This window comes from Apodemus sylvaticus, chromosome 10 (assembly GCF_947179515.1).
Source record: "Apodemus sylvaticus chromosome 10, mApoSyl1.1, whole genome shotgun sequence".
NCBI lineage: Eukaryota > Metazoa > Chordata > Mammalia > Rodentia > Muridae > Apodemus > Apodemus sylvaticus.
In genome coordinates, this window is record NC_067481.1 from 7,594,941 (window position 1) to 7,613,012 (window position 18,072).

General features: G+C 44.7%; 1 protein-coding gene across 5 annotated transcripts in view; it reads right to left on the reverse strand.

Moving 5' to 3' along the window:
- Positions 1–16,733, reverse strand: part of LOC127694038 (CMRF35-like molecule 3) — a 59,860-nt gene extending 43,127 nt beyond the window's left edge. The window contains exons 1-6 of one of the 5 annotated variants that reach the window (XM_052195414.1): positions 16,397–16,733; positions 13,828–14,166; positions 12,350–12,464; positions 10,063–10,178; positions 6,480–6,608; positions 794–888 (exon numbers count right to left, since the gene is read on the reverse strand). In XM_052195414.1, the coding sequence (XP_052051374.1) occupies positions 827–888; positions 6,480–6,608; positions 10,063–10,178; positions 12,350–12,464; positions 13,828–14,166; positions 16,397–16,436 (801 nt within the window). In that variant the 5' untranslated portion in view covers positions 16,437–16,733 and the 3' untranslated portion in view covers positions 794–826. Of the gene's footprint in view, positions 1–793; positions 889–3,788; positions 5,392–6,479; positions 6,609–6,664; positions 10,179–12,349; positions 12,465–13,827; positions 14,167–16,396 lie in introns of those variants that run through there. The other 4 variants (XM_052195415.1, XM_052195419.1, XM_052195416.1 and 1 more) reach the window with 4 other exon arrangements.
- Positions 16,734–18,072: the final 1,339 nt, after the last annotated feature.

The following is an 18,072-nucleotide window of genomic DNA, read 5'->3' on the forward strand; positions in this document are numbered from 1 at the left end:
AATTCAGATTGTAGGGTACTCTTAGTCTGTGAGGTCTCTAGCATGATTTCCGGGTTCACACTGATGGTCAAGCTCATGCTGTGACCTGATCCCCTGATCAGAGTTTATTGAGGTACTGAGTCCCCATAAAGGATACAGACATGTAGGTCACAGCTTTCTCTTCTTCTGTCTTATTCTGTTTGGTTTGCTGTTTTTCTGTGGCAGCCAGGCTGGGCTCTATTTAGCCAAGGATGACCTTGAACTGATCCTCCTACCTTGACCTCCTGAGTCCAGAAATTGTAGGTGTGTGTCACCACAGCCCATTCATGCTGTGCTCAGGACTGAACCCAGGGCTTTGTGCATGCCAGGCAAGCACTCTGCAGACTGAGATGCATCCTTGGCCCTGATTATTTGAGAAAGTGTCTCACACTGCAACCCAGGCTGGGCTCAAATGCAATTTTTAGCTCAGGCTAACCTTGAGCTCATAGAAATCCTCCATCCCTTTAGTGTCAGGAGCAGAATGGAGCCACTATCATGACAGCTCTGTGTTCTTGTGCCTCCTGGCCCCATATCTAGACATGGACAAGGTGTGGGGTAGGTGTTGTGTGGAAGAATGGAAGAACAACCTCAGAAGTCTCCTTTCTGTTGACTCAGGTTTCCAGTGCTGCCTGTCCATTTCCTTTCTTGTTGGGGAAGAAGGGAAGAGAGTGAGTCCTGGATCCAGTGACCTACCTGACCACAGCGGCACCTGAAGCCCTCTGATTTGCAGCAACATCTGCAGGCTGTGGTGACGTTTACACTTACGGTTCCCTGGGTTGGGACTCTCTTCTGGGTATCCACCCTTATTTCATTCAAGTCTAGTCCCTACGAACACAGAATGCAGATGTTCTTCTAATGCAGATTTTCTCCCTATTAACACAGAATGCAGATGTTTTCCCTATTAGCACATGATACAGATGTTCTACCTATAACCCAGAATGCAGATGTTCTCCCTGTTCACACAGAATGGAGATATTCTCCATGTTTACACAGAATGCAGATGTTCTTCTAATGCAGATTCTCCCACTGTACCATTTTCTGGCCTCTCACTGATTTATCTTCAGGGTATCTGCCTGCATTTTGTCTGTGTCCACTGTTTCTTTATGCTCTATCAGATCAATAAGAGCAAAGAAACTGCTTTGTGTATTCACTGCAGGACTCTAAGGCATGGTCACTGTTTGCTATCTGTCTTAGTCACTGTCCTATTGCTTTGAAGAGACACCATGACCACGACAGCTAGTAGAAGAGAAAGCACTTAGCCAGGGCTAGCTTAGACTGAACTCAGGTGTATTAATGGGGCCTTTTGCAGCCCCATTAGTACCCTGTAGCAAGGAGCATGACCATCAAACTGGCTCCTGGAGAAAGCGTGATTATCAGACAGACCCTGGAGCTTTGGTCCACAGGAGTAGGAGGGACAGTGGTGGTGGTGGAGTGACAGATTCTATGTGTGGTTGATGGGACACTGTCCAAGTTAATTCAGTCACAGCTGCAAACATCATAGATATTTCTTTTATTTCTTTACACTACCTGACATCTTTCTAAAGAAATAACTTGGATTTTCAATTGTCACAGGGATTTGATTTTTGTTTGTTTTTAATTAAATTAATTAAAAATTTGATACAGTCTCTCTGAATCCTAGGCTAGTTTCCAACCCTTGATCCTCCTATCACTGCCTCCCAAATGCTAGAGTTATAGGTAAATGACACTACATGCGACTATTATTGTCATTTTTGTCTCTCTCAGACAGGTTTTTCCTTTCTATCTCAGCCAGACTAAAACACACTATGTAGGTCAGGCTGGCCTTGAATTTGTAGCCATCCTCCTGTCTCAACCTCCTGAATTAGTAGGGTTAGATACATGTACTACCATATTTGGCTGATTTATTTGTTTTGCAATAATTAATCTCTGGTGCAGGGAGGACAGATCAGTAGGTAAAATCCTTGTAAGTAGGAGAACCTGAGTTCAATCCCCAGAGCACACAGTTAACAAGATTCAAGGCCTGGTGCGCATGCCTATAATCCCATGGCTGAGGAGGCAGAGACAGGTGTATTCCTGGGCCCACCAGCCAGTCAACCTAGACAAGTCAGCCATGACAGACGCTAAGTGGATGGTGCCTAAGGATCAACACCCAGGCTCTCCATCCTCAAGTGCTCCTGTGCCCTCACCCACGTGCATGCGCATCTCCATGTGTGTATGTACTCTACGGCCATATGAACATACACACACTCATTCACACTCATTCACACTCACATACATATGTATACACTCTCACACCCTCATACATGCTTACACAAAAACATACTCACATACATATACACTCACACATACACACACTCATACACACACTTGCTCACACATACTTACACATACATTCACACACTTGCACATACTCACACACACATGGATACAATTACATACTTTCCTACTCACATACTCTTACATATTTACATTCACACACATATACACACTAACACATTCACACACCCACATATTCTCATATACACTCACACTGTCACTCTAACTCACACACACATACACAGTCACACATACTTACACACACATACACACACCCATTCACACTCACACATGTACACACATATATATTTACACATACTGACACACATACATATACATACCCACACTGTCACTCAAACTCACACACACATACAAACTCACACATACTTACATATACACACACTAGCACATGTACAAACATATACATTCACATATACTCACACAGACATTCTCATACACACCCACAATGTCACTCAAACTCACACACACATATGCACACTCATTCACACACTCTCACACACATTTGCACATACACATAATTATCGGTTCTCTAAAACCCTTCTTCAGCTCTGCTACATCATTTTCCCATGAACTGTCTATAAATAATACTGAGTGGAAAGTACAGATGTGAGGAGGAATCTTTGTATAAACAACAGAAACAAGGAAGTCAACTTTTAGGAAGAAGCAAATAAGTAACTGTGTAAAACAGCTGATCATGACAGGAAGGATGGAGCCTTAGAGATCTGGGAAAGCAAAAAGAAAAATGACAAAAAGCAAAATTGTTTTGTCTCTTCCCCCTCTTCCTCTTCAGTCTCCTCCTCTTCCTCCCTTCCTCTTTATCATCTTCTTCCTAGTCTTCTGGAGACGAGCTATGTACCTTTGGCTGACGTGAGCCGCAATGTGTAACCTGTCTGGTCTCAATCATGGGGTGATCTTCCTGCCTTTCCGTCCCACGGTCTGGATCACCACCACTTCCCTGCATTCTTCAGATTTAAGAAGGAGAGTGTTAGCAAGGACAGAGTGTCTGGGAGGGAAGACAAAGAAGGAGGCCATGGGGGTCAGGACCAGGCTAATAGTGTAAAGTGAGCCTCAGCTCCTTTCTGGCTGCTGTTCAGTTTGGAGAATGATAAGGCATTAACCAAGTGAGAGAGTTGACCTGGATCCTTGCTGAGACTGCGGCTGCCTGGGAGACACAGGAAATCAGGACGTGGAGTCTGGCAAAGCAGCGGTTTATCCTGATGCTCTGGGAAGGAGCTTGGTGGACCTGTTCCCCTCCTCCAGAGTGAGCAGCGGAACACAGCTGGAAGCAAAGCATGTGTGTCCACTAACCCACAAAAATCTTAAAAGGAGGGCTGGCGTTTCGAGGTTTCTTACTGTCTTCTCACGACAGCTTTAGTAAATGAGACAATACATTTGACAGCATGCTTCAGAAACTGAAAAAAATAGCAAGTTATTTTTGTGTCCAGCAAATGTCTGGTGAAGTTTATACTCCACAAAGTCAGGGTTCCAGGCTTCTGCTGGCTTCCTGTTCTGTGAACGTCCAAGAGCTGACTTCGCCTGCACATCTAAGATGGTCATTACTGCAAGAGTCAGAGACAGATAGGAAGTTGACAGCAAGCCCTTTCCCCAGGTGTCGGGCCGATGCACACTCATCCACACATGTCAGGCCATGGAAACAATCAGAGCAAGAAAAACACAAGCTGTTGCCATGGGGAAAGAGGAAACTGAGAAGACAATGGTCTTCTCATGCCTCTTGCAGAGCTCTACCCTGCAGTGAGAAGCAAAAAATCCAAAAGGAGGAACAACCTTCAGACACCAGAAGAGGAAGTTTGTACACACACCAAGTGCTGATCACTGCAACTCCCCAGTACAGATGCATCTGGGAGGTGCCTTGTAGAGATTCTCTGGACCTGTAGCACCTTCTTGTGTCTCTTCATGGTCTTCTGTTGTGATCAGGGCCCCTCCAAGGAGCAGGATGGAGGTAGGTTCCTCTTAGGAGAGGAGGCAGTGACAGAACTAGAGGCCTCCTCTGGGCTGGATGGCAGACTGGATGAACAGAGGGAAGGGAGGAAGGAAGGAAACACCAGCGTTCATCCTGTTCTGCTAGCTACTTGTAGACTCAATGTGAGCAGCCACCTCAAACGACACCACCCTGCCTTTCCACTCTAGTGGACTTCAAACTGTGAGCCAAAATAAACCTTTCCCTCCTAAAGCTGCCTTTGTCTCCTTATTTATCACATTAATGAGATAAAACAACTGACACTCGGTCTCTGGAAAGAGGAAGGAAAGCTGCTGTATGGTTTTAATCCCAACACTGAGGAGGCAGAGGCAGGGGGATCTCTGAGTTTGAGGCTACCTGGTCCACAGACAAGTTCCAGTATGAACAAGGGTATATAAAGATACCCTGTCTTGAAACATAAACAAGCAAACAAACAAGAACAACAAAACCCAACCAAAACAAACACAGAAAGAAATAGAGGAAAAAGAAAAATAATAAACAAACAGCTTATCCGTATACTAACAGGTTAACAGATGGGTTAGCGGGTCTGGGTAAGTTTTGTCAATTTGGTGCAAACTAGAGCAACCTGGAAGAAAGAACCTTTATTGATCATTTTTTTTTCCCATCAGATGAACACTGTGGGCATGTTCGTAAGGATATTTTCCTGATTGTTAATTGGTGGACGGATGTGATGCCATCGCTGGGCTTGTGGTCCTGGGTTGTCTAAGAAGGCAGGTTGAGCAGCACCCTCCATGGCCTCTGCTTCAGTTCCTGCCCCCAGGTTCCTGCTGAGCTCCTGCACACAGCCGTACAAATGGACCGTGCCAGAGAGGCCTCAGCCAAGTAATACCTTTCCTCAGAGCGAGTTGGTTTTATTCAGTGTTTATCACAGCAACAAAACCCAAACAAGGACAGGTGGATAGACAGACAGACAGACCAGCTTATCTCACCCCTTGACTGAAACATGGGTTGGCGTCTCCTGTTTGTGGACGAGTCAGACTCTTTACCTCATGGTTCAGCTTCAGCCTGTATCTTGGTTCCTTCCCCCATGATCCACTTTATTGCTGGCTATGTTTACCCTCAAAAATATAAGCACCAATTCTCATTACATGGTCTTTCTTAAATTTAATTTTGATTTTAGTTTTTTGAGGTGGTGTGGGGTACTGGACACTGCCATCAGACAGAAGAACTGGTAAGATTGAAGCAAGTTCAAAACCCTGATAAATCTCATAATTGAGAACAGCAGGAGTTTGCACTAACTTCCAGCCAGTTTCCTGTCCTGGAACTCATGTCACGACACCCCACTAACAGGACCATAACTGGAGAGAGCCTTATTGGGGTGCCTTGCCACCTGGAAGGAACTTGACATCGACCAATGCGAAGTTCCTCTCCCAGCCTTTCAGTAGGAACTCCTTTGTTAGTCATAATCCCCTCCACCTAGGTTTGTGTTCTCCATTGACCTTATCGCAAACTGCTGGTATTTTATGTCCTTGTGACAGAACATAACCTTCATTAGTGAAGACATCCTACCCTATGTTCACACCATGGCTTGGCACTCAGTAGGATCTTAGTAAATACTGGTTGAATTATGTAGAGACTTCATATAATTCCGCGTGGGCTTGGAGAAAATGGCTAATCTGTTCATCACGCCTCTTAATTATCAACTCCTATGGCCATTTTGGATGTATGATGGAGAATATCTGCTCCATCAAAACCATTCCAGGGGCTGGAGAGCTGTCTCCGTTGTTCAGTGGTTGTTCTTCCAGAAGCCCTGGGTTCAATTCCCTGCACCCACATAGGATCTCACAGCTGTCTTAGCTCCAGTGCCAGGGAAGCTGATGCCTTCCTCTTGCCTCTGTGGGGCACTAGGAATGCACATGCTACACAGACATGCATGCAGATGGAAGACCCAGACACATAAAATATGTAAATAAAAATTATAGGAGGAAAAAAACTGGGTTCTGTCTGTCCTTGAAGTAGACCTGAGTTCACTTCTTAGTGTTCACCCCAGGTGGCTTGCAACCTGGAATTGTCACCCTTTTTTGGGTACCATGGATACCTTCACTTTCATGCACATACCCACATAACATTTGATGATATAATAATAATAATGATAATAATAATAATATTAATAATAGTAACAATAAATCATTTTGGAAACACATACCAGGGACTGGAAAGATGGTGCAGCAGTTAAGGACCCTGATGCTCCTCCATAGGACCAGGTTTGACTCCCAACATTGATAAAGCAGCACACAAGCATCTGTAACTCCCTTTCTATGGCTTCTTCTGGCCTCTGTGAGGACCAAGCTCAAAAGTAGTACACAGACAGGCAGGCAAAGCACCCATAAATACACAATAACACATTTTAATTACAAAAAAATAAGTTCATCCCATGGTCACCTGGGAGTCTCATGGCTGCAGTCTTGGAGGTTCAGCTGCAGAATCTCTGCTTCTGTCCTTCCTTCCTCCTCCAGAATCTCGGCTTCCTTCCTCCCTCCCCCACACTTGGCACCAACTGTTCAGTTGACATCTTTCTGAGCCCTGATCTAGTTTATCTTAAGTCTTGAAATTGGGAAGAAGCTGAAGGACTTTAAAAAATGTAGAGGGAAGACCTAGAAGGATAAGTCAGTGGTGGGATGACTCCTTGAGTAGACAGAAGCATAGCACCCTCCCATTTACCCTTGAAACCCCAGTACCGGTTGAAGAAGAGGATTGATTTAATAAAATTGTTCTCTGACTTCCAAACCTCTGCCATGGCATGTTCTCACTGCACACCTTCCCATGCATGCCAATACACCATTAGCGTACACACACGCACACACACACACACACTTTCTTTTCATAAGGACAAGACTCTGAGGATAGTCAGGTAGGACATGGACTACCTTTCCTGAGTCTGGAGATCCTGCTCTTTGTAGGTGGAAGAGCCCTCAGAGAGGAAATTGTTCATATTATGGTGTCTGTGCTAAATTGTTATGATGGAGATTTGGATGGTGTCCTCATAGAATGGACAATTGCAGAACAGACCCATCAAAATACAGATGTGTAGAGGACAGAACCAAGCTGATACAGATGTGGGACAGAGGAGTCATGCTAGACTTGGGCTCTCAGACTTCAGCTACCATTATCTGTGTAGCATGGGGCAACTAGAAGCAAGTTGTTGGAGGCAAAGGAGAAGGAATCAGGAACTGAGATTTCTGTTTTCTTCCAAATCTGTTTGGTGTGAGAGCAGGGTTGTCTGATGTAGATAGGAGTGTGTCTGCCTCACATTTTAGCTCAGGAACATTTATCCCAAAAGTCTCAGAAAAAATATCTATCTTCATATCACTAGCAAATGATAGAGAGTTCTTGAAATCTCCACTGCCAAGGCAGATTTTCAAGGGCTCCAGCCAGGGACAATCACAGCACAGGATGAGGAAGATTGCAGTGCCAGCAAAGAATAGCAAAGCCGTATCAGGATGAAGGTCGCCAACAAGGCGGTAAGTTGAGTAATAGGAAAAAGAGAAGCTGTGCAAGCAACTAATCCACTTAAAGCAGAAAGGGCAGAGCTAACCCCAGGGCTGCTTGCAGAAGGGAAAGTAAATATAATGTGTGTGTGTGTGTGTGTGTGTGTGTGTGTGTGTGTGTTGAGCTTACAGAACCCACCCCTGAAAGAAGAAAGCAGGGCTGCAGAGAGAATAACATTTCCTCTTTAAATTTTTATTTTATTTTTTTAAAATTTTCATACAGCTCCAAGGGAATATATAATGAATTTGAGTCATTTTTACTATTACCCTTTCTTGTTTTCATTCCCGTCCCTACTTCCCTCTTTTCTTCCTTCCATTTTTGCGTCTTTGTATTTCCTTTTTTTTTCTTTTTTCCCCCAAGACAGGGTTTTTTCATGTAGCCCTGGTTGTTCTGGAACTTAAAGGGTTTCTCTGTCCTGGAACTCACTTTATAAACCAGGCTGGCCTTGAACTCAGAAATCCACCTGCCCCTGCTGCCTCCTTAGTACTGGGATTAAAGGCATGCTCCTTCTCTGTCTGGCCTACAGGCTCTAATGAACCCCTCTCCTGCTTATATGGTGTGTGTGTGTGTGTGTATGTGTGTGTGTGTCCCACTGAGTTTAACTGGGATTGCTTGTTTGAGAAACAGTGAGAATGTGGGCAGCTGACCACCAGATACACCCCAGAAGCAAATGAAAATCATCTTCTCTACAGAGGCAGGTTCACTAGAGCCCAACACATGTCATCAGGGAGAATATGTTAACCTAGGGACTCTTCTTACATAAAGTGGAAGAACACCTATGTTAGGTGTGAGTGTCAGAGCTCCACTGGAGGAGAAGGCTGTGTCCTGGTGCAGAACTCAACATGACTGAGGCTGGCCAGCTGGAAACAGCTGTTTTCCCCCTGAGCGTTTACCCTTGAATCCTTTGGCTTCCTCTGTGGACTTTAATTGGGTCTTTCTTATTTTCAAGATGATATGTGGAGGGTGTCTAATACTTAAGACATCCAGTAGATGGTTCTGATTGAAAGGGAGAGAGTGGAATGACCAGGTGCAGAGACGGGTCATGGGGTGATGTGGGTTCGTGACTCCTGAGTGGACTGTAATTGGGTCTTTCTCATTTTTGAGCTTGTATGTGTAGGGTGTTTAATACTTAGATGTCTATTCAATATATGGTTCTGATCGAAAGGAAGAGAGTGGAATGACTGGATGCAGAGACTGTCCCTGGAAGGGTTGTGTGGTGATGTGGGTTTGTGACTCCTGAGAGGCCATCTTCCTTCCTGCAGCTTAGCTCCCCATTTGGTCTCAATGAGCAGGGAATCTAGACTTCAAGGACCAAGACTAAGCTATGACATGGGGACCTGTGCAGGTGGCACAGAGACAGGGTCAACTGCTCCATCCGTGTTGGCAATGGGCTTAGTTACTAGGTTGTGTTGACAAAAATGAAAGCTAGGTGTGTCCCATCTGTAAGGGACAGACATCCAGTGTGAGAGTGGCAAACTTTTATGCTACTTGGTGAGGCCACATTTCCCATATATTTGGTCAGTCACCTTGCTGGTGGCCCACAGACTTGTATTATCATATGTCCTCTAAGGAACTGGGGCCCTAGGAAGAAACATGACCTTTTCTTGTATTTTCTATTTCCCTGGAGGCCATCAATGGAAGATAGACCCAGGTAGGCACTGTGGGGCATTCTGAGAGAGGGGGACGTGAATGGGTTCCAGAACTCAGTTGTCCCTGCTATAGGAGAGGGATTAGTCTGAGGCTGGGCCCACAGTACCTCAGAACCATGGTACTGCTGTCCAGTCTTTCCTTATTAGAACAAGTCTTTTCCAGACTGTGGAGATGGCTCTGCTGGTAAAGCCCTTGCCTTCCTTGCAAGTACAAGGACATGAGTTCAAACCCTATAATCTAGAGTGTTTGTTTGATTCTTTTTAAGTGAGTGCAGTTGTGTGTGCTTACAATGGCAGAATGGGGGATGGAGGCAGGTAGATCCCTGGAGTTCTCTGGCCAGCTCCCTGGCCTACTTGCAAAGGTCCAGGTCAGTGAGTAACCCTGTCTCAAACAATGATGGCATGACACCTGAAGATGTCCTCCAATACACATCTGCCCCCACAACTTACATACACACACACACAAACACACACACACATGTGGGAGATAGAGACAGAGACAGAGAGACAGAGATTATTTTCTATCTCCTGGGAAGTCTTTCTCTCTGTCCTGGGCATCAGAACCACAGGTCTTCACCAGGCCAATGTCACCTCCCCCATAGCATCTCTGAGGCCTGTTCACCCAGAGGACAGCACTGAGCATGCTCAGGAGCAGGGGTAACTCCACAAATGCCATCAGCAAGAAGTAGATGCTGCTCAGCAGGGACCTGAAGGAAACATAGGAGACAGGCTGACATACTGGCTCGGCCTTCCTGGTGCCCATATCCTAGCCTCCAAGGGCCAGAGAAGGACAAGCATGGGATGCTACAGGTCGGCCTCCCTGCAAGTGCATGGCTGGTCATGCTTCCTGTTAGATAGATAAGCCCTTTCTTGGGGAAGGTTTACCAGATATGCCTCTGCAAGTCTGAAGGCTTCACTGCTCCCTGGCCTTTGACCTTGGCCTCTGCGACATTCTTCACCAGGATGACCCTCCCTCCCTCATCAGCAATGTGTGTTAGGAGGCTTAGGCACACTACATCTAGAAATGGTTGATGGCTGCTTCCACTCTGTCAGTGGATGGACACTGGTGTTGCAGTTCTTTGTGACCCTTTATTATATCCTATGGGACCATGAGGTCCTCAACAGTATTAAGCCCTATTCCCCACCTCCCATCCATCCTCTATTCCCTGCCCAGGTCTCCATATCTCTTCTTGTACCATCCGGGGTTTCTCCTATGGCCCAACAGGAAGCCATCCTCAGCTTGTGGAAAACATGTACAAGTGTGGGTACTCTGTGAGTCACAGCTTAACTCGAATACATTCTTGGAAGACACAAGAGCTGCCATTTGGCCGACCATGCCATCCAATGTCCTGAAATGTTTCCAAGGACTGAGCTCTCTCAGTGCTTCACACTCTCTTGGACCCTCTACATTTCTGGAACCTTGTACCCTCCGTCACTTGACGTATTAGTCATGGTTCTCTAGAGTCACAGAACTTATGGGTAATCTCTATATACTAAGGGAATTTGTTGATGATTTACAGTCTATAGTCCAATTCCCCAACAATGGTCAACAGCAGCTATGAATGGCAGTCCAAGAATCTAGCAGTTTCTCAGTCCCACAAGGCAAGCAGGTGAAGATAGAGAGAGAGTGAACTCTCTTTCTTCCAATGTCCTTATGTAGGTCTCCAGCAGAAGGTGTGGCCCAGATTAATGGTGTGTGCCACCATGCCTGGATCTGGGACTTGCTTTTCCCCAGATGACCTTGAACTTAGAGATCTCCTTGCCTTAGTTTCCTGGGTTTATATTACTATACCTCAAGATCTCCATGCCAAGATCCAGGTTGGAAACTTGTATCTTCCAGCCTTAAGATCATAATTACAGGTGAGCCTTCCAATTCTGGATTCTAGTTCATTCCAGCTATAGTCAAGCTGACAACCAGGAACAGCCCCTACACTTGATAACTAACATTCCATCCACTTACAAAACAAACAATAAAAACAGTTCCAAAGTACTAGCAGAGAAAGAAAAAAAATCCTTGAGAGAGCCTATGAGGTGGGGTGCTTTGAGACATGTTTGTCTATCTTAAGATTTAGGGAGCAGAAAGAACACAGTAGAAAGGACAGGGGACTAGATGAGTCCCAAGAGACAATTCTTAGGAAGAACTAGTGAGGTGACCTATGCCTTAGCTTAGCTGGTGGTTTATCTGTGTCCTTGACCTGGAGACTTGCCCCCAACAGGCTGTGATGAAATTATGCCAAGGTAATTCCACAGTGCTGGGAATTTCTCTGCACACCTTCAAGAATGAGAAGCATCATCCGGGCACAGCACAATCCCCAGAGTCCCCTTTCTCCTCTGCACTGTGGAGATCCCCCACACTGGATGGGAACAAGGAAATTTAATTATAGGCTGAAACCAGTAGTGGGTGGGACAGGCATCTCTTCTAACTTAATGGAGATACAAGCGTGGCCTTCTGTCATGGCCTCTGGGGAGCACACAGGGGAGACACAAAGGCTGTGCTCAGTCTGTCCTGTCACTCAGGTGAAGATGTTACCATCCTGCAGCTGAGGCTTAGAAGGGGAGCCTTTATATACTAAAAGGTGAAAGGATTGGGGAGCCCACCTCAGGCTTTGACAAGAGAATCCACCAGCCTGAGTATTTCTACAAGATAGTTACTGAGGTTAGCAAATAAAATACAAGATGGGCAGGCCAGCTTGGTATTGAGAGAAACAAATGTAGCCATGTTAGTAATGTGCTTAGGACATACTTAGGCAAGAAATGATTGGTTTTCCTGAATCCCAGGATTCCTGGGCATTTTGTGTTTTTTCTGGAGGCCCTCCCAGAAGAGAGGCCACAGGGCAAATCCAGTGGGAAGGAGCTGCCAAGATCCAACTCTGCTTACCTGGTGTGGGGACTACTCTGAATCATTTGTTCCTTGGCAGTGTTCTCCATGGTTGGTGGTGTAGATGTCAGAACTCTGGGTATGATTGTTGTTATTGTAGTTGATCTTTCTGGGGCTGAAGATAAAAAGAACATGGTTGGCTCCTCCTGTGGACAGTCCAGCACTGGGGATGGACTTAAGGTCTTTTCACTAGGAATTAAGGATCTCAATTCCTAGTCACCATCCAAAACTTACATTACTTACTTATTTATTCATCTATCTATCTATCTATCTATCTATCTATCTATCTATCTATTTATCTTTGATACAGGATTTCTCTATGCAGCCCAGAATCATTTGGGAATCACATGGTAGACCAGGTTGGCCTCAAACTCAGAGATCTGCCTTTGTCTGCCTTTCTAGTGCTGGGATTAAAAGTGTGTACCATCGTGCTTAACACTTAATTCTTTTCTCAGGAAAGATGTGTAGAGAAAAGAAACAGATCCCTTTTAAAACTTGCTTCCTTCAGAGTGTACTCATTACTGCCTGGTGTGCAATATCCAGAAGCACTTCAGGTTTTCATGTTTTGCCTATTTTATTTTTAGAAAAAAAATTTGTATATGCCTATGGGTATTCTCTTGTGTATATATGCACCATGTACTTGCACTGCCCACTGAGGCCAGAAGAGGGCCTGAGATTCCCTGAAACTGGAGATACAGATGATTGCAAGCTACTATGTACATGCAGGGAAGAAAATGCAGTTCTCTGGAAAAACAGCCGGTGCTCTTAATCACTGAGCCATCTCTCCAGCTCCGGTTTTGTTTGTTTTCTTTGTTGTAGTTGTTTAAAGCAAGATGTAAACCTGATCCTTATTATTCTATCTTGTACAGAAATAGAGGTTCAGAGACTTCCTTTATTTTATGTTAAGGGTGGGGGCCTCACTCAGACTGTAGCTCCGTGTTAGAGTGCTTCCTAACAAACACAAGATTCTGAGTTCAATTCTCACTTATGTAGGACTGAGAATATCTAAGACACACATCTGGGTCTGGGAGACAAGGCTTTCCCACCTGGCCTACTATCTTGGTAGAAAACAAGACAAATAGAGTAGATTCGGTTTATTTTTTTCTAGTAAGAATTTTACAGGGGTCCATGATCCTTCACCAGGACTTTCTGGAATTTTTTCTTCAGTTTCTTTTTTTTAATATTTTTATTTTCTATATTCTTTGTTTACATTCCAAATGATTTCCCCTTTTCCAGATCCCCCCTCCCCATATGTCCCATAAACCTTCTTCTCTCTATCCCTTCTCCAATCACCTCCCTCCTTTTTCTCTGTCCTTATATTTCCTTCCAATGCTAGATCAGTCCTTTCCAGGATCAGGACCCTCTCCATACTTCTTCATGGGCGTCATTTGTTATGCAATTTGTGCCTTGGATATTCAGGGCTTCTAGGATAATTAACATCCACTTATCAGAGATTGCATTCTGGAATTTTTTCTTACCTGGGTCAATGTTCACATAAACTTTAAACATGTGATCATATCCAGCTTTTGTAATTCCACACTGGTAAATGCCAGCATCGCTCATCCTCAGATCCTCCATGGTCACCATGAAGATGAAGTGTGTCTGGTCGTCCCTGATGGACACACGGTTCTTCTTTATCAACTGCTCTGATTTATCAGTTTCAACCAGAAACTCACACATATTCCAACCAGCTACTCGGCACCAGAATTTACTGTAATCCTTCCAGCGTGAAGTATACTTGCACTGCACTGTCAAGGTTCCCTGCTCCTGACCACTCACCTCCGCTGGACCTGTGACCTCCTGAGCAGTGCAGACACCTGGAAAACACAAATGCATAGACCACTGATCTCCTCCTCCAAGGGCAGAACTCTACTGTGCCAAGTAGAGTTTATGAGCTGAATAACAACCAGTGAAGGGCTTCCCTGTTCCCAAGACTGATCAGCATTGTTGTCCTATTAGTTGAAGCCTCAAAAGAAAAAGAAAGAAAGAAAAGCAAAGAAAAAAAAGAACAAACATCTGAAGAGCCCAGTTATAGTTCTCAGAAGATAAAATGGTGACAATGACCAATCATGGCTGAAGTAGAGGAAGTGTCAGAAGACCGTGTCCACTGGACATGATCCTATCTTCATTTCGGTACCCATGACCCTCAGAAAGTTCATCTGAAGAAGCCGCATCCCATGGCCACACAGAAGCCACTTGTGGTAGTTCCAGTACTTTCTAAGATGGATGCCTTGGAGGCTGAACAAACTGACACCAACCAATCTGAGTTCCATGTGGCACAGTGATCACAGCACACAGACCCTGTGCTGTCCTTCAGATCCATGTAATCTGAGTCCCATTGCTACTGGTAAGGACTGAGGATGCAGCACCGTTGGTGTGGTGCTTGCACAGCATGCACAAGCTAGAAATATCCAATTACCCACTTAATGATAAAGGAGGATCTGAAGAGATGGGTCAGTGGTTAAGAGCACTGACTGTTCTTCTAGAGGTCCTGAGTTCAATTCCCAGCACACACATGGTTGTTCTCAACCATCTGTAGTGGGATATGATGGGATATGATACCCTCTTCTGGTGTGTCTGAAGACAGCTACTACACACACACACACACACACACACACACACACACACACACACGTATCTTTAAAAGAAGAAAGAAAAACTGTAAAGGAAGTGCTTCAGGGTATTGGGGCCAACAACAACGACAACAAAGTATGTCCTAACACCATAGATACAAAATCAAAAATTGGTGAATGTAATTATTTTAAACTAAAAGGATTCAACCAAAGCATGGGCAACAGACTGCAGTGTGGGAGGAAATCTTTTCAGGCTATGGGTCTGACAGGTGCTAAGCCAGGTGTAGTGTGGGGTGTCTGTAACTCCAGAGACAGGAGGATCCTGGAGATCACTGCTCAGATAGACTGAATCTGTGAGCTCCAGGCACAGGGGGAGACCATGTTGAACAAACAAGGTAGAGAATGGTAGAGAAAGGAACACAGTATCGATCTGTGGCTTCCACATGTGTGTGTGCACCCATGTGTGTATCTGAGCACACGCTCATGTGTGCACAGATGCACTTACACAGAAACATACACACAAATATTTACACATACATACACCACAGAGACACATTTTTTTCTTAAAAGAACAAAAGTTAACCTCAAAGAGTAGAGAACAGAATAATGGTTATCAGCCTGGGAAGGGTATTAGAGAAGACAGGAGAGTGCTTATGGCATAAAGGGGGAGTTGTTAGGACACAGGGGTGTCTGTAACTTGATGAGAATAACAACTTTTAGTGTTGTATGAGACAGATGAAAATATGGTTGACAACTGAATATTTCAAAATACTGCCTAGAGATTTCAAAGAAATGAAAATGGCTTCGATGAAAATCCAGCTACCCTGATCTGATCATTGCATCCTGTACAAACGTGCAAAAGTCATATTGTACTCCATCGGGTTTTTCCCTCTTTAAAACAGGGTCTCAAAATGTGGACCAGGCTGGCCTTGAACACACAGAGGTCCACCTACATCTGCTTCCTGAGTGCTGGCATTAAAGGCAATCACCACTACACCCAGCCCCTGTAAGTATTAATCACTGTGTCAGTTAAAACTCAAAATGTAACTGGAGATGGAGCTGCATGCTAGAAATCCCAATACTCAGAGGGTGGAGTCCAGAGGATCACAAGTGCAGGGGCATCCTGGGCTGCATGTGACAAACAGAAAACTCAAAATACATTTTTAAAGTATTAGTTCATCCACTCACTCATCAGGTTTGTGGAGCAGCTAGGGTGGAGAAACACACTCTGGAAGGTTTGGTTTTTTTCTTTTTTGTTTTTTAATTTGTTTTTGGTTTTGATTTCTCTGCAATATCTACAGAATCTGTCAGATGCCAAAAAAACAAAATAACAACAACAACAACAAAAACCCTGCCTTTTATTTTGAGAGTAAGCAGCTGGTGAGGGAATCACCTGGTTTTCCCTAACCCAGGGCAGACCGTCTGTGTCACCCTCACCACTGACATGGAAGCATCTAAAGCCCCTGCTGCTTACCTTGGAGGAAGAATAGGAGCAGAGCAGAGAACTGCCACATGGTCTTGTCTCCTCTCCTGTCCTTGGTGGCGACAGATGCCAGCACCCTGTGAGGACTTGAAGCTCAGCTAGTTTCCTTTAGGTCTCTCAGTAACTTCCTTGAAAAAACTCAGTTTTGCATACTGGAAGAAAAATTATTCCAGTCTTTGAGAAAACCATGTCACAGCATGAGAGGGACAGCCATGTGAACAGAGAACTTCCTATACTGAATAGATGCAACGTGAGACGTGAACTTTAAGGGCAGATGGGAATCACAAGGAGAGATGCAGGCAGACACAAAAGATGATACAGCAAACCCTCAACCGGAACCTAAGTGAGTCGCAGGGGATCATGGGAGAGGAGAACAACCAGAGGCAGGGTGGCTGCAGTCGCAAGGGAGCACAAGGCAGCTCAGGCTAAGCCCATGGCAGTAGCCGAGGCTAAGCCCTGGGAGGCAGAGGACATTGCTGGAGGCTCAGCCTGGGGCATCAGGGATTTCTCTAACTATGGACCTCAGAGCAGGGATTTCTCTGGCCAGGGGCATCTGCCACAATGGCTTCTAGGGCCACAGGCATTGACTCGGAGAAACAGGGAGAGCGTGGGTTTAAGGTGAGGTCTCATGTAGCCCAAGCTGGCCTTGAACTTCTCATTTTCCTTTTCCCAACATCAAAATGCTGGGGTTTCAGGCATTCACCAGTGTGCTCTGTTTTATGAGGGTCAGAAGACTGAAACCCAGATTTCACGAATGCTAGGCAAGCACTCTACCCACTGACCTGAATCCACAGCCTTTGCTCTGCTTCTATAAGACAAGGATTTTGCTGTGTAGCCCAAGCTGGCTTCAAGCTCTCCCCCTCCAGTGTCAGCCTCCCAAGTTGTGGGAATCTGCAGTTGGTTTAAATCCAGCGGACCATTTGCAAGGGTAGATAGATATAGGTACACTCTATCTCTGGTATCAATTTTTTATGGGAGGAAGTTTACAGACACACATATATACACACAGGCACACATGCACACACAGGAAAAGCTATGCACACATAAATGCACATACACATGCATACATGCATGCATGAACGCATGACTGTGTACATACATACCACATATACACACCACACACATGTACACACACATACATCACATACACACATACACATACAAACACATAATCCACCACATATGCACACAACTTACCACACACACACATACACACACATACACACACATACATATAAACACCACACACATATACAGACCCATACACTACATACATACACATAACCCACCACACACACACAAAACCTACCTTACACACACACATACAAACACATATAACCCACTTCACCCACATAAACACATAACCCACCTCATATACTCACATATCCACATAACCTAACACACACACACACACACACACCATATCATAAACACATACATTACTTACCACAGAAACACACACAAAACCTACCTCAGCCACCAACACAAAATATCATTTAATAAAAATCTTTTGTTTTTTGTTTTTTTTTTTTTTTGTGCAGTACTGGAATCAAACTCAGGGCTTTATGTGTGGTAGACAAGCATGCTACCATTGAACCACATCTCCAGTCTAAAGACAGTATTTAAAATAAAAATGTGGGGCTGGAGGGATGGTTCAGTGGTTAAAG